Below are 15,000 nucleotides of genomic sequence, written 5' to 3' on the forward strand. Positions count from 1 at the left end.
TCTTCTCACTCACTCATTTGTGTCCTTTTTTTGTGGTGAGCTACAGTGTCATTGACACTTTCATTTCCTCTCGGACTCCCTCTCTCCTTGTGGAAATAAAACATTAATCACTCACTAAGATCCTTTACCAATCCACCTTTACCAGTAACACGTCGATATGAATTTAGATAAATTTCCGATAGTATGCGCGTTTGCACCACAATACTCCCTGCCATATGGGCCCGCGACGCGTGATATGCCCTATCAGATGAAACTTCGTCAGCACAATTGTTTCCCGACATACTATAGTATCGCCTATATCCTTTAGCATTACTGTACTTTCAAAATTACAATGAAATGTCATAACCATGTGTTCTTTAAAGGTTATTGTCAGGTTGGATTATTCGTGTAAACACGGCGGCGATGGAATCACCCCCAAACTCTGCCTTCCCTGGCTGGCTAACATAGCTCGCTAAACGGCTGGCTTAACCCACCGGGACTTAAATGCCGTTTCAATAACAAAATGATCTCAAAAAGTCTCAATGTTTATGTATTCTCGGTCGCGTAATAACTCCACACGTAAATCCGTCCTCTACAACGTCTCACGTACGTACGCAAGTCATTGTGCGCGAACGAACAAAAGAGGCGTTTTTAATTACCATTATTTCATTGAAGAAACGACTCGAGTTTCGGTGTTTAACTATAGGTTAAACCATTAGTAGGCTACACGCGTGCAGATGGCTCTACCGGTGTAGTGGCGGTGCCACGACATGGTTCATACAGGACTGAAAATTTGTTCAAGGACTTTTCAAGAACATTTTATCGGAATTCATACATGCAGAACAAAATATACCTGGATTAATTTAATAACCCCATTCTTAATCACGGTCACCTCTAAAACTTACATGGATCACATTAATAAACCCTTCTAAACACTGTCACTTCTACAACATACCTTGATTTACTGACTGATTTTACCGACTTACTGTAATTTGTGATCATCATTTAACTGTCTATCGTGTCTATAGCATTTTAAGCTCCTTTAACGCAATTTTTATTGAGGTTTGCACATGATTGATGGTACAAAATTTATTTTTATTACAGGCAAGGATTCTTTCTAAAAATTCAAGGACATTTTCATGAAATTCAAGGACTTTTCAAGCACAAAATCAACATTTACTAAATTCAAGGACATTTTCATGAAATTCAAGGACTTTTCAAGCACAAAATCAACATTGACTAAATTCAAGTACTTTTCAAGGACTCCCCTCAAATTCAAGTACTTTTCAAGGACTCCCCTCAAATTCAAGGACTTTTCAAGGACTGTGCGAACCATGCACGATATAGTTATTGTCACGTGACAGCAAGCAGGCCTCAAAACAAAAGCTCAACCAGTTGAATCCAAATATCTCCTCTTTCCGAAATTCAACGCTGTATAGAATCTTCGGAAGCGTAAAGTCGAGGTGGCGTGCTGCTATTAATAGGGCCCCCTATATATTAATTATATAGGAATGTGAGGATTGGGTGAGGATGTATCGTATACTACAGGAGACATAACACGCCAGGCTATTAATTGATCGCCGCCCCAGACCACCTAGCCGCGTCACTCGGTGCAAGTATGTGCGGTATTTATTATTTAACAAATTGGTTATAAGTATACCCTATAATATACATGATAACAACAAACACGTACAACAGTATAGATTGCACTCCACACGCACACAGTGGAAATCTACGTGAATCGATGTTTGTGAAACTGTGCATATATGACTTGCAAAAAATCGTGAGAACATATATTGTGCGGCTGAGAGTTCACTGAATCACGAATATACTGGCAATTTGTCTGTTTGATTTCTACAATCTTTTCCCAGTCAATGAATTTGAAAATAATGGAAGAAATTTGGTTAAAGGAGTGAGTTTATTACCAATACCACCTAAAAAATATGCATAACAATGTTGGGGTAATTTAATACCCCACAGATCATCTTTCTTTAACATGACGTAATTAAATACAAACTCGCGTGGATATCATTCAGTGTCTACAAGGCTACTCAAGAAAATAAAGCACTTTCACGAAGGCAATGCATAGCTAACTAAATTGAGTCAAATCGAGCACAAAGGGCAAGGTTTGCTACATATTTCCAGTGCAATGACAGACACACACGCACATGCACGTGTACGCCAACGAGCGACAACACACACGCACATATATACATACATACGAATACAAACACGTATGATCCTAGCCGAGGTAGCAAATACACTTAAAGTGTTATACTCAAGAAACATACTTCTTAAATAAAAACACCGCCAATACCATCATATATCTTCTAGAAAGACAGCAAACTGCGACACTTATTACGCGTAATACACACACACACAAAAACACAAAAACGAGAGATACACGCCCCCTGATGAATTTAGACACATAAAAAAGCTCGTAGTTATAGTACCTGAATTTCAGTTCAAATATAACCCATTCTTAAATAACGTTTTCATTCAGCTTTAACGCGAGGCGAAAAGGAAACGGCAATTTCTCCGTCATTCAGTAGTATGTGACACGTACAAGTACACACAGGTAATTGGGCGTATTAAGCTGTTAAACCTAATTAGTAAGTAGTATATATTATGTTACCTAAATTTCCAGTTTTACAGGAAAGAAAGCTACTAACGAAAGGTTAATGTTCACTATGTAGTGAAAACTAACTGGAAACGGCATTAACTAATACTTGCATGGGCTATGGGAAAATACAAATTCTAAGCTCGATCATCATGCCATGATGTCACTTTCTGCGATATAACGATTCTGCAACGTCGACGACTATATCGTAGTTTAAGCCCAGTCTTCATTTTATGAAACAGTAATGTATAGAGACTAATTACGTACGTACGTATTTTGTCTGAGAGGGAATCCAAATGATAGAAACGGGTAACTGGTTCTATTTATGCGCATGCATCAACGGAACCTATTCCCAGAATGTCATAATTAATTAACAGAAATAAACTCCCCCGCTGATGTGATATCAGGGCCGTAGCCTGCGGGAGGGGGGGGGGCAGCTGCCCCCCTAGATTTTGGAGCAAAAATAAATAAACATTGATCTACTAAAAGAGAATTGTCGTAGTCAGAATGAAGGCTGTACATGTACTCAAAAGTGCCTCAAATACCATCTCCTGCGATCTACATTTTCGAAATTTTCCGTGGGAGGACCCCCCAGACTCCCCACCTGTTTCTCACTCCCTCCTTGAAATCCTGGATCCGCCACTCCCCCCCCCCCCCACTAGGAATTTGGGATATTGGAATTAGTATACGAAAATAATCTCGCATTATTGCCTTGTCGATTCAATACTCGTTTCCACTGTGAATCATCGCGTATTTACGCCCACACCACCCACGCGCATTAATCATAGAAATATCAGACGTGCGTAGTTGCACAACCAATCGCACATGCTGTATCCTAGCTCCACAACAGACCCGTTCTTATGTACAGCTATCGTGGTCCGCTACATTATCCTGTCAAACTTGCTGCATCTGCAAGCAATGTGCTGTATACGACACACGCACCCCCACGCGCACACACACACGCGCGCACACAGACACGCGCGCGCGCGCACACGCGCACGCACACGCACACGCACACGCACACACACACACAGACACACACTGAGTTGACAAGGTAACGTAGCCGACTACGATACTGAACGGTACATAGTGCGTATTAGAGTTGACGAGTCTTGTTTAGACGGATTTTTTTGTTTTTATATATAGGTTAATAATTCCAATAAAAACACATGACACGTTACATATCGTAATTTAGTATACACTGACAAGTGTCCAATAAACTTCATAGTTAACGTGATATATATCATGTGCACGTTGCAGTAATTCAACAGTTGTATGAAAGTCATAAAAATAGTTGTATAAGACGCCCAGTTGTTAAAAAATAACATAAATAAAATCGACCCACTTCCAATCACAACAGAACCCCATTACCAAATCGTACATAAACCCTATATAACAAGTAATAAACATCCTATATAAAACCTTCTAAAAGTTTCACAGCAGTCTCACTTGCATGCACTAGTAAACTGAACGTGTAATCTCTTACTGAGTATTCTTACTCCGGTATGTTAACATGTACGTGAAAATATACAAAACGTGTTATAAACAGTAGCTAGAATAAACAATACAAGTTCCATACAAATAATTAGGATCACGTTACAAATATATGTTTCCTATCAGTTCTCACCAAACTTATTGGCCTCACTAAGCGATTACAGTTTCAATGTTCAAATTGATTTCATTCTGGCTACTGACACATCAAGATGTTTCCTCTTGAATGACTTAGCACACATTATAACAATCAAAATCTTTTGATATTTTTACTCATGATTACTAATCTTCATTTTTACACTCGGCAAAACTTCACGTTATGCAAGTACATCTACACACACCTCAGTTTTGCACCCGTGTACTTGTAGGTACTTGCACCTGTTCTACCTAACAGTTTTGAACCCAATGTGTATAACTTAAGAGCAGGTTAACAAGACAACAAAATCCATCGCGTTACAGCACCATAGCAGCTATTACGAATTTGGTCCACATTGACAAGGAATTTGTGCGAAAGACCACACATTATCTGTCTGTAAATGTACAACCCAGTATTTAGACAGCACAACCACAATGCAGTATAACATAAAATTTAGTTACAGGTATCGGAGGCATATACCGCATATATATTCACCTAAAAACTGCGTGCATTGAACACATGTTGGCCACATGTTATAAACAGTACAGAAATGATCGATAGAGAAACCTGAAACCGGAAGATTGCTTATTGATAGGTGGGATGCATCGCTGGAAAGTTGTCCAAGTTTGCCTCCTTGTCAGAAGCTTTGCTATCCTGCACCCTGTTGTCCCAAAAGCTGGCTCTTGCGAGAACGGCGCTCGGAGACTTGCGCTTGTCGACCCTTTGCAGTGAGCGTTGTCCGTACGCGCCGCCACGATGAGGGGACCTCGACGCGGACAAGTCTGGCTGGCTGGATGAGTTAGGTGGACGGGAGCGGTAGCGTGTGATGTCCGGGCTGCTTGCTGTGGTGCTATCATCCCGGTATGGCCCCGTTGGTGGTCTGCGGCGGTGGGGCACGTCTGGGCTGCTGGTGGTGACACTGTCATCGCGGTATGGTCGTGTAGACACACCTCGGTAGTGAGGCACGTCTGGGCTGCTGGTGGTGACACTGTCATCGCGGTATGGTCGTGTAGACACACCTCGGTAGTGAGGCACGTCCGGGCTGCTGGCGGTGACACTGTCATCGCGGTATGGTCGTGTAGACACACCTCGGTAGTGAGGCACGTCCGGACTGCTGGCGGTGACACTGTCATCGCGGTACGGTCTCGGTGGTGCCATCCGCTGGTGGGGTGCGTCAGCAGAGCTCGATGTCATGCTGTCGTCGCGGTGGACGCGGGCCGGCTGCCGGCCACCGTGCCTCGCCTCGCCTCCCTCGTTGATGGTCATCATCTCGTGGCGGGTGCCACCGCCGCCGGCGCTGCGCGCGTGACCAAACTCGCCGTTGTTCAGGTCGGGCGAGCTTTGCGTCAGCTCGTAGTTCTCCTTGCACAGCAGCGCGTGCCGCGGCGTCGTCACCGGCTGGCTGCCGTGCAGCAACGATCCGTGACGAGGCAGCGATCCGTCCTGTGGCAGGGATCCGTGATGGGGCAGCGATCCGTGGTGGGGCAGCGATCCGTGACGGGGCAGGGATCCGTCCTGCGGCGGCGAGTCGTGCCGAAGCCTGCCTGAAGTCGGCTCGCGGCTTCGCGGCCGATAGGAACCGGATCGTGTCTCCTCCCTCGCCGACTGACTGCGCTGGACCCTACCGCTACTGTAGTGCACGGGACTTCTGATGCGCTCCAGCGACGAGTAGACACCCGGCTCCGGTGACTGCGTGTCGAATACGGACAGGTTCTTGTTGTCGTAGTCTGGCGGTGGGGTGCGGGGCGTACTGGAGGACGACCTACCTCGCTCGTAGTCAGGCACTGGCTCTGGGGAGTCTGATACGGACGGCGACATCTCGATCGCTGGATACACGGATGGTGACACCGGCGGCATGTCCTCATCTTGCTGACCTCTGTTCGCTGGCACGACTTTCTTTATCGTCCTCGTGGTAATGGTCGTCGTCTTCTTAAACTTGGTCACCTTGCGTGGCTTCCGTTTGTCCGCCGCGTTGGCATCTGCCGGACCTTGCGAATCGTTTAATTCTGATGAGTCGGCATTCGAGTCGTTTTCTTGATTTTCGTGGGTATTTCTGACGACCAGCTGGTTGGATACGGGCTCTTCAGCGTGGCTCTGAAGCAAATTCACCTCTCGCAACAACTCGGGCGTGCTACCGACCCGATGAGATTCCTTGTGCGTCACCTTCGTTGTTTTATGAGTCTTCTTCACGACACGCTTCTTGCCTTGCACAGGCGGTTCAGCCGGCGCGTTGTCCGACATCGCCGTGTTAACAGTGACCGGCGGCGTGTACGGCGTGACGGCATACGGTGGACTGCGCGGCTCCGCCATCGAGACGCTGACAAGCGGCTGCTGCTGCGGTGCTGCACTGTGGTTTAGTCGGTCCGTGATGACCTCCGTCGTGACGGTGGGCGGCGGTAGCGTAGTGAGCGGCTCGGGTGAAGTAATTGCCGTGTAGTTAGTGCTGTCGGCGAACAGAGAGCGCGCGCCGCTCTTCGACAGGTCGGGCTGGCTCTCCGTCTTACTCTTGTCCTCCTTAAGGAAGCGATTGACTCGTACGAGGCGATCGTCTACAGCGGAGTTGCGGATCGGCGTGCTCACGAGTACCGGCTCGCTGAACGTCATCTCGCTGTCCTGTATGCGCTTCAGATTGCTGCTCCTGATGGTGACCTCGACGTCCGGGAACGACATGTCCAGCCGCTGGTTCGGCTTCGTGCGTCGTTCACTGCTCACTAGCTTCACCTGCTCGTCAGACAATCTGGGAGTCGAAGCGATGTCAGGTACGTCGCGCGGCGGCGGCTTCCACTTTTTACGGACAGGCTTCACCGGCTCTCGTGGCGGCGTCTATAAATATAAGTATGGAACATATGCACCGCTTGCTTGCTTTCTCACATTAGTGACGGCAGACAGAGAGTCTAGTGCGGCCACTGTAGTGAATTATGCGCATTTTCGCAACCTAGACAGTCACATTATCCACAAATAGTGCAATGAGGAGCACTGTAGAAAACCAGTGTAATTCAAAATACAAGAAACTTTAAGATAATATCATTTGTAGCACATCACATGAAAGTAATTAAAGTAGTAACTTCTGATTAAACTAAGATTGTCGTATTTATTAGCATTTTAAATTGCATTCATAGTAGTACTTGATAGCCAGTAACAATATGATTAATCTCATGCTCACTTTTTTCTTCTGATCTTCAATGAATTTTTGTCGGAGTTCAGTCACAGATGGCATTCGTACCAGCTCTTTTCTAAGTGTTCAACAGAAACTAGAGTAAAATACAGGGCTACAAGTTCAACATACAATCATATTACCCATGTAGCATCTATTTATTTACATTTCCTCGTACTGCCACTACAGCTTTTACGTATATAATACTTTTATTCCATACTTTTTGCAATACATTAAACATGTTGTTGTTGTTTTCGGTTTCTTTATTTTATACTGGACTCAAGGGTTTAAATCCACAACAGTAGAAACCCACTCCAGGAATCTGGCTCGGTCCAGTTTTGGCAGCTCTCACGCTTGCTCTCCATATGACACGATCCAAGGGGTCTACAGCGGAGAGATTCCACTGTTCCCTATCCTTTTTTACAACCTCCTTCCAAGACATCTTCGGCCTCCCACGTCTCCTTACACCAACAACTTGAACTTCACCAACTGTCTTGATGGCACCGGTGGAGCGCTGAACATGGCCATGCCAGCGGAGTCTTCTCTCACGTAATATGACATCAAGGTCCAAGATACCAAATCTGCCCAGCAGCTCGTTTGAAGGGGCCAAATCTTAGATTGTGACATTGCAGATCCATCTGATCATTGCCCTGTCATTACGCCGGAGGCGTTGCAAGTCAACAGATTTCACTGCCCATGTCTCGCCCCCGTGCAGCATGGCGCTACGGACACAGGTGCCATACACATGACCACAAGTCCTGAGGGACAGATGTCAAGATGTCAGGACAGGAAGCAGCTTCCGAAACTTCCCCCAGTCGGTCTTTGCTCTAATGATAGTGGCTAATTCACAGCCACCACCCGCCGAGAGAGTATCACCAAGGTAGCAGAAAGAGGGTACCACCTCCAGTTTGTCCTGCCCAATCTGCACCTCTAACAGTGGTCTGCCATCAAATGGGCGGGCATCGCCCATGCACCGCTTGCAACAGAAATCCGGGTCGTCATTGAGTCGGCCTTTTATGCCACTACACTTCTTATGTAACCAGTGTGCACAGCCGCGACAGCGGACGGAATTACTCCCAACTCCCTTCCTGCACACAACGCAGGGGTACTTCCCGGAGTCTTCCAAGCGGTCAAGTTCAGCACCACAAATCATCTATACATATTAGGTTTAAATACCTACCATATATTAAATTTGTTCTAGTAAAAACGAATAGATTTCCCCTTAAACAAGGATTTCCTGTCTGCATGTTGGACTGACGGATATAACTAAATGAGCAGTAAACAATATAATATATATATATGATATATAATATATGATATACATATAATGCACATACCTTTCATTTTTGCGGACCTTGACGTCAACAACATCAGCATCATGGTAAACTTTCGGTGTTTGAACTTTGACATCAGAGCTGGGTTTCGGAACAGGATTGTTCAGATCCTTGTGCACTTTAACATTAAACTCGCTTGCATGATGCTCTTTACTTTGGGACTTTGTATTTTTACTTCAGCGTTTTGCATTCATGCTCTTGTCTATGTGCGGCTGAAGGGTAACTTCCAGCTTGACATCTGAAGCTGGTTTAGTGACGCGGTGCAGCCACTCGAGGTGTCTGAACCTGAATCTCTGTGTCAGCTGGTGGTTTCTTCTGCTCTGCTATAACAACCTTCGGATCATTCACATTGACATCAGAGCTGGGTTTCGGAAAATTGAGATCCTTGTGCACTTTAACATTAAACTCGCTTGTATGCTGCTTTACTTTGGGACTTTGTATTTTTACTTCAGCGTTTGCGTTCATGCTCTTGTCTATGTGCGGCTTAAGGATAACTTCCAGGTTGACGTCAACAACATCAGCATCATGGTGAACTTTCGGTGTTTGAACTTTGACATCAGAGCTGGGTTTCGGAAATCTTGAGATCCTTGTGCACTTTAACATTAAACTCGCTTGCATGCTGCTTTACTTTGGGACTTTGTATTTTTACTTCAGCGTTTGCGTTCATGCTCTTGTCTATGTGCGGCTTAAGGATAACTTCCAGGTTGACGTCAACAACATCAGCATCATGGTGAACTTTCGGTGTTTGAACTTTGACATCAGAGCTGGGTTTCGGAACATTGAGATCCTTGTGCACTTTAACATTAAACTCGCTTGCATGCTGCTTTACTTTGGGACTTTGTATTTTTACTTCAGCGTTTGCATTCATGCTCTTGTCTATGTGCGGCTGAAGGGTAACTTCCAGGTTGACATCTGAAGCTGGTTTAGTGACGGGTGCAGCCACTCGAGGTGTCTGAACCTGAATCTCTGTGTCAGCTGGTGGTTTCTTCTGCTCTGCTATAACAACCTTCGGATCATCTGGAGGTTCTGCAAAACAGCATGCAAACTTATCGAACATCTAATTGATTTACAAAAGATTGCGAATGCATATGCATATCCCAGCCATTACACCTGACTACCAGAATATCTTATCAAAATGCGATAGATTACAGTATATATATATTTATTTTTATACAAATATATATATATAATATATATATATTTATCGTTTATATAAATACCTGGTTTATAGATTTTCGGAGCATTTACAAGCTTCACCATTTCAGTCACTGCCTGTTTCTTTATTGTGACGTTGACATCCTTTTCAACCCTAGGTTGTTTCTTCACCATTACGCTAACATCTTTCTCGGTAGCTGGCTTTTTCGTCACAGTTATGTTTACATCCTTTTTGATTATGGGTTGTTTCGATACTACGATGTTGAGGTCTTCTTTAACTGTGAGTTGTTTCTTCACAGTGACATTTACGTCGGTCTCTGCAGCTGGCTGTTTCTTTACAGTTACGTCAACATCCTTCTTATTTACTTTCTCTTTCTTCACAATTATGCTGATGTCTTTTTCTGTTTCAGGTGGTTTTACTGGTACATTCACATTCTTTACAATCTAAAAGCCAAAACATATTGTATTAGCAGCTACAGTAGACAAGAACTGGAATTCATGATAGTGGTTTAGAATTTTTTCACCGATAACAAAAATAACTAATTAAACTAGAAACGAGCAGTTGTCGCCAACTACATGTATCCCCCGTGAATGGAATATCTCTGTAAGGACGTAGAAGGCAGGTAAAGTTAAATAAGTGACAAAGACAAAGGTTTGTTAGACAACTGGTGTGCCTCAGATGTGCTAGTATATGGAATCTGGTTACCCTAGGAGGCCGAAGAGGAAATGTAAGTCGACGGTGAAGGTCAAACTAAGGTCAAGGGCAGTGGTGGTTTTGGTATGCGACAGACCTTCTCCTCAAAATGTGTAAGCATACCAAGTTTGGTCGCGCTAGATCAATTAGGGGCCGAGTTAGAGAGCGGAAGGGAAATATGATCAAGGTCAAGGTAAAAGTGAAATAAAGGTCGCAGTGACCTGGTGGGCAGTTTTTACCCGATCTCGGATGATCTTCAAATTTGGCATGAAGGTGCGTTGTGGTAAAGCGAAGACGCCAATCGTTTTTGGTGTGGGTGGAGTCATCGTTGCCATGGTAACAACATTTTTGTGGAAATATTGTAGAACCTGTAACTTGTGCTGTTTTTACCCGATTGTCATGGAATTTGGCACACAGGGCCGATATAACATGTCCTATATATATATATGTATATATATATATTTGATGACAATCGAAAATTTAATTATAAATTTAAATACAAATTTTAATACAAATATTAAATTTAAATTTTTATTTTTTAAATTTTTAAATTTTTAAAATTTAAATTTTAATATAAATTTTAATACAAATATAAATTTCATGACAATCGGGTAAAAAGTGCAGAAGTTACAGGTTCTAGAATATTTCGACAAAAAATGTTGTTACCATGGCAACGATGACTCCGCCCACACCAAAAACAATAGGCGTCTTCGCTTTACGATAATGCACCTTCATGCGAAATTTGAAGATGATCCGAGAACTGCAGCCGGTAGAGCGTTCACAAGGAAATCTCTGCGGCGGCGGCGGCAGCGGCGGCGCGACGAGGCCAAATCCATAGTATCCCCACGAACTTCGTTCGGGGGATACAATAAAACATATCACGGTACTAACACGGTGGCAGCTAACACGAAAATCATTATAATAAAAATAACCTCATTATGAGAAGGACATGAGCATTGTATAAAATACTGAGTTGAGTTGTAAAACATCCATGTTTAAGAAAGAAACTCCCAAAACTAAATACGCACCATATCTCCGCTAGTTGATGGCTTCTCAGCCGGTTTATGCTGCTGTTTTTTCAAACCCTGCACGTAGTAGTCTCTCAAGTACTGCTCCTGTTTGATGCTCTTCAGGCCACAGTCGATGCGAGCTTCTCCTTCAGTTATGTAGATGTCATAAGGAGTCTCACCGACATGATCCCCAACCAGGGGGTGTGGTACGTTTTCTTCCCCACCATAGAATATCTTCTCAAACTCCTGTTAAAAAATAACTCCAGATCAAATCAATACAACCATGATTTTAACCGCTATTCATCTCAAACTGTTACCTTGAAGTCAAAATCTTCATCGCTATTTGTCATAGGTCTTACGTCCGACTGTCGAGTAGATGAGTTGGCTTGTTTTACTGATGAATAAACAGATGAGATACATAATGACGACATGATATTTAACATCTAGCGTGCTGGATCTCACACCTGATATGGAACGCGTCGATCATCCTGCGTTCTAGTCATTGGAGGCGGCCTCTCTCTTTTCAGCTCCACCTTTGGCCATGGTCTCTCTGGCTGCGGCACAGGTTTCATCTTGCCAGCAGTGAGCTTCAGCATCTCTCTGCGGGTCCTCTCTTCAATGATTCGCGTCACACGCTCTCGCGTCACACTCTCGTCCTCCTCAGGGCTGTCAAAGCAAAATTCCCCGTCAATGCAGACACTATAGAAGGTGCAAAATATTACTCATGGTCAATTGACCTATATCTTTCTCGGTGGGAAAACTGTACCCCCCTTGGATACTCTTGCCCAGTTGGTCATGCTAATTCAGTTTCTGGTATGCACACCAAAATGTCACATTTGGAGGATGTAGATACCAAGCAGTTTTTAGAACATCCTATCACAATTCTGAACAATTCACAATCTGTTAATCAAGCTAGCCAGACATGTAAATTCACATTATTATTTTCTTTCTTCGTTTGAGAGTAATCACTTGCAAACGTGGTAACAAAATTTTAACACGACTTGCACATGTGACATTAGGCTACTAGCTAAGCACTACCATTTTGCATTTCCCTATGACCTTTACAAGAATAGAGAGCCGAAGTGTGATGTCATGTTGGCATGGCAATGAAAAAGCTGGTTCTAAACAACCAGCATGATACAACAGGAAGGTAACACAATCGCTTCAGGTTTCTGTATGATTGCAAGCAATTATATGCCTGCCTAACCAGCAACTTACTCAGGTGGTGGTAGATTATCTATGTTTATGTTATATGTAGACTTATGCCTGGCCGGCTCATATGCCTCGTGTTCCTGCCTCTCCCTCTCTGCCTTCATCTTTAAAAAAAAACATCTCATCATTGGTATGTGTTAAATGTCATGTAACGTTAACTTATAAAGAGGATATCAAAACAGACAAGTAAAAATTTCTATCAAAAATAGTTATATAAATTGAGACGCAACAGCAGGAGGCAACAAAGTATTGACTCCTCACATTCCCCATTATATCTACCTCATCATAGTATTTCTGCAGCTCATTGTGTATAGGAATTTCTGATGGTGACACCAGCTTCTTCTTATTTCTAGGTGGTACTTTTAGACCTTGTTCCTATGCATGAAACAAAATCACGTCATGCCAGTAATAAGTATAATGTGTATTACAGAGATTACCACAAACAAATATTTTTAGGCAATGCAAGAAACAACACAAAATTCACTCGCCTCCATTTCAGATAATTATATTACTGGCTTAATTATGCGATGAGTTTGTGTGTGAATTCAGTTTTAGCGAACAAGTGTCTTAAACGTAGTTTTAACTACTACATGGCCCTAGCCGACAACAGTGGGGTATGCAAAGAAAAAAATCGTATATATATATACATAGCAAACTATATGAAACCCCCTTTTAAAATAAGAACTAAAATATAAAAGAAATACAGCTATGACTCAGGTGTTACCTCACCTTACTAGACACAGTCATCTCAGATCCTGATCGATTCAGCTGCCTGAATTCAATATCAGCCAGCCTAGAGGAGAGGTCTATCAATGAAGCACTTTTCTTTCCTATAAATGAAATTTTAAAATGACATCAGTTCCAACATCAACTGGCACGCACTTAATCGGCAAATGCCCACGGCATCAGACTTCTCATCATAACATGTTAAAATGTTCACGTGTCACTTTACGCTACACTATCAACAAATGGTGTAATGTGTCCTCTGGAAATCTAGATTTTACATGTAGATGACTGCCTTGCCTTTGGAGACCACGGTTAGGTTCGCAGAGCACTCCTCTTTCCCTAGTCGGTTCTTCGTCACAGCCATAAACATAGCATTGTCAATCAAGGTCGTTGGGTGGATGACAAGTGTCCACTCCCCTCCTCCGAGACTCTCTGCATTTCAGGTAATGGAACTTATATATTGCCCACCGATCCAGTTTCGTTTTTTAATATTTTTTCAAATTTCTATTTTTTGATAAGTTTTAAATGATATTTTATGTAGTTGAAATCAAGACACAAGCATGGAGAATAAAGTGAATAGGTGTAATTTCTGCCACATCAGTGTTATTACAATAATATACATGTATATGCAGTGAAAACCAACCTCAAGTTTCAATCGGTAATAAAAATATGTTTGCTACTTAATAAAGGGTGGATAAACAAGCGTCAATAAGTTAAGAATCTATGGATATGAAAAAGCCTTTAAAAGAACTTAGCTAATACTGTGAGTGATAAACATAGTAAAAAAGGCACTGCATCAGAAATTACTCACATGTGTTCAACATTACGTCAGTAAAGATCTTTCTACCATACTGGCATACAGACGATGGGGACGAGAAGGCTCATCTACAGTTTGCTGAACCAAAAATCGGATCTGACTAAAGCAACAATTTACCATATGAAAGAAACATATGTATTTACTTACCAATTGTGTAGCGATCACAGTTTGCTATTCTCTTGCCATTCCTATAGAAGTTAAGTGAGGGTATAGGATATCCCGTCACAATGCACATGAACTCAGCCGGGCCACCCTCAGTAACTTTCTGGTTGCGCAACTTCAATTTGAATTGCGGTGCCTGCTCCTGCTCATCGCTCTCTATTAATTGAAATATATGCATACTTTAGATGACAGTCAGATTGTTTAAACTCATTCACATACTAAAGTGTATATATATAAATATATATATATATATATATATACTAGCGGGATAGCCGGCGTTGCCCGGGGAAATCAGTGCCGGGCGTTACTCAGTTGGTGACCGCTTGGTTGAAAGGAAAATACCCCAAAAAATCTAACTATCTATCTATCCATGAATCCATGCATGCATCCATCCATCCATTCCATGCCATGCCATCCCATCCCATCCCATCGCACCGCATCCCATCCCATCCCATCCCATATCCCATCCCATCTCATCCCATGACATCCCATGCCATGCCATACCATGCC

At 43.1% G+C, this 15,000-nt stretch overlaps 2 protein-coding genes across 2 annotated transcripts in view; both read right to left on the reverse strand.

Moving 5' to 3' along the window:
* Positions 1-3,709: 3,709 nt before the first annotated feature.
* Positions 3,710-9,179, reverse strand: LOC106811923 (serine/arginine repetitive matrix protein 1-like). The gene is made up of 4 exons (XM_014815662.1): positions 9,000-9,179; positions 8,718-8,875; positions 7,390-7,459; positions 3,710-7,049 (listed from the first exon to the last, which is right to left on the reverse strand). Exons 1-4 carry the CDS (start codon positions 9,177-9,179, stop codon positions 4,812-4,814), a joined length of 2,646 nt encoding a protein of 881 aa, XP_014671148.1. The 3' UTR covers positions 3,710-4,811.
* Positions 9,180-9,270: 91 nt separating this feature from the next.
* LOC106811924 (titin-like) overlaps positions 9,271-15,000 on the reverse strand; it is a 17,825-nt gene continuing 12,095 nt past the window's right edge. Inside the window, exons 13-21 of the mRNA XM_014815663.1 lie at positions 14,476-14,646; positions 13,809-13,943; positions 13,515-13,615; positions 13,065-13,160; positions 12,792-12,889; positions 12,038-12,239; positions 11,592-11,819; positions 9,935-10,313; positions 9,271-9,740 (exon numbers count right to left, since the gene is read on the reverse strand). Of these exons, the coding sequence (XP_014671149.1) occupies positions 9,271-9,740; positions 9,935-10,313; positions 11,592-11,819; positions 12,038-12,239; positions 12,792-12,889; positions 13,065-13,160; positions 13,515-13,615; positions 13,809-13,943; positions 14,476-14,646 (1,880 nt within the window). The remainder of the gene's footprint in view (positions 9,741-9,934; positions 10,314-11,591; positions 11,820-12,037; positions 12,240-12,791; positions 12,890-13,064; positions 13,161-13,514; positions 13,616-13,808; positions 13,944-14,475; positions 14,647-15,000) is intronic.

The sequence above is a fragment of the Priapulus caudatus genome, unplaced genomic scaffold, assembly GCF_000485595.1.
Source record: "Priapulus caudatus unplaced genomic scaffold, Priapulus_caudatus-5.0.1 Scaffold592, whole genome shotgun sequence".
Taxonomy (NCBI): Eukaryota; Metazoa; Priapulida; class Priapulimorpha; order Priapulimorphida; family Priapulidae; genus Priapulus; species Priapulus caudatus.

Bases quoted from the DNA above. Each gene is read 5' to 3' on its own strand.
- LOC106811923 (XM_014815662.1), bottom strand. From the start codon at position 9,179: ATGAACGCAAACGCTGAAGTAAAAATACAAAGTCCCAAAGTAAAGCAG. The intron at 8,876-8,999 runs GTTCAGACACCT...AAAAATACAAAG, and splicing joins CAGCTGACACAGAGATTCAG to TCCCAAAGTAAAGAGCATCA. The intron at 7,460-8,717 runs GTATGTGCATTA...TTGAACACTTAG, and splicing joins AAGGTCCGCAAAAATGAAAG to AAAAGAGCTGGTACGAATGC.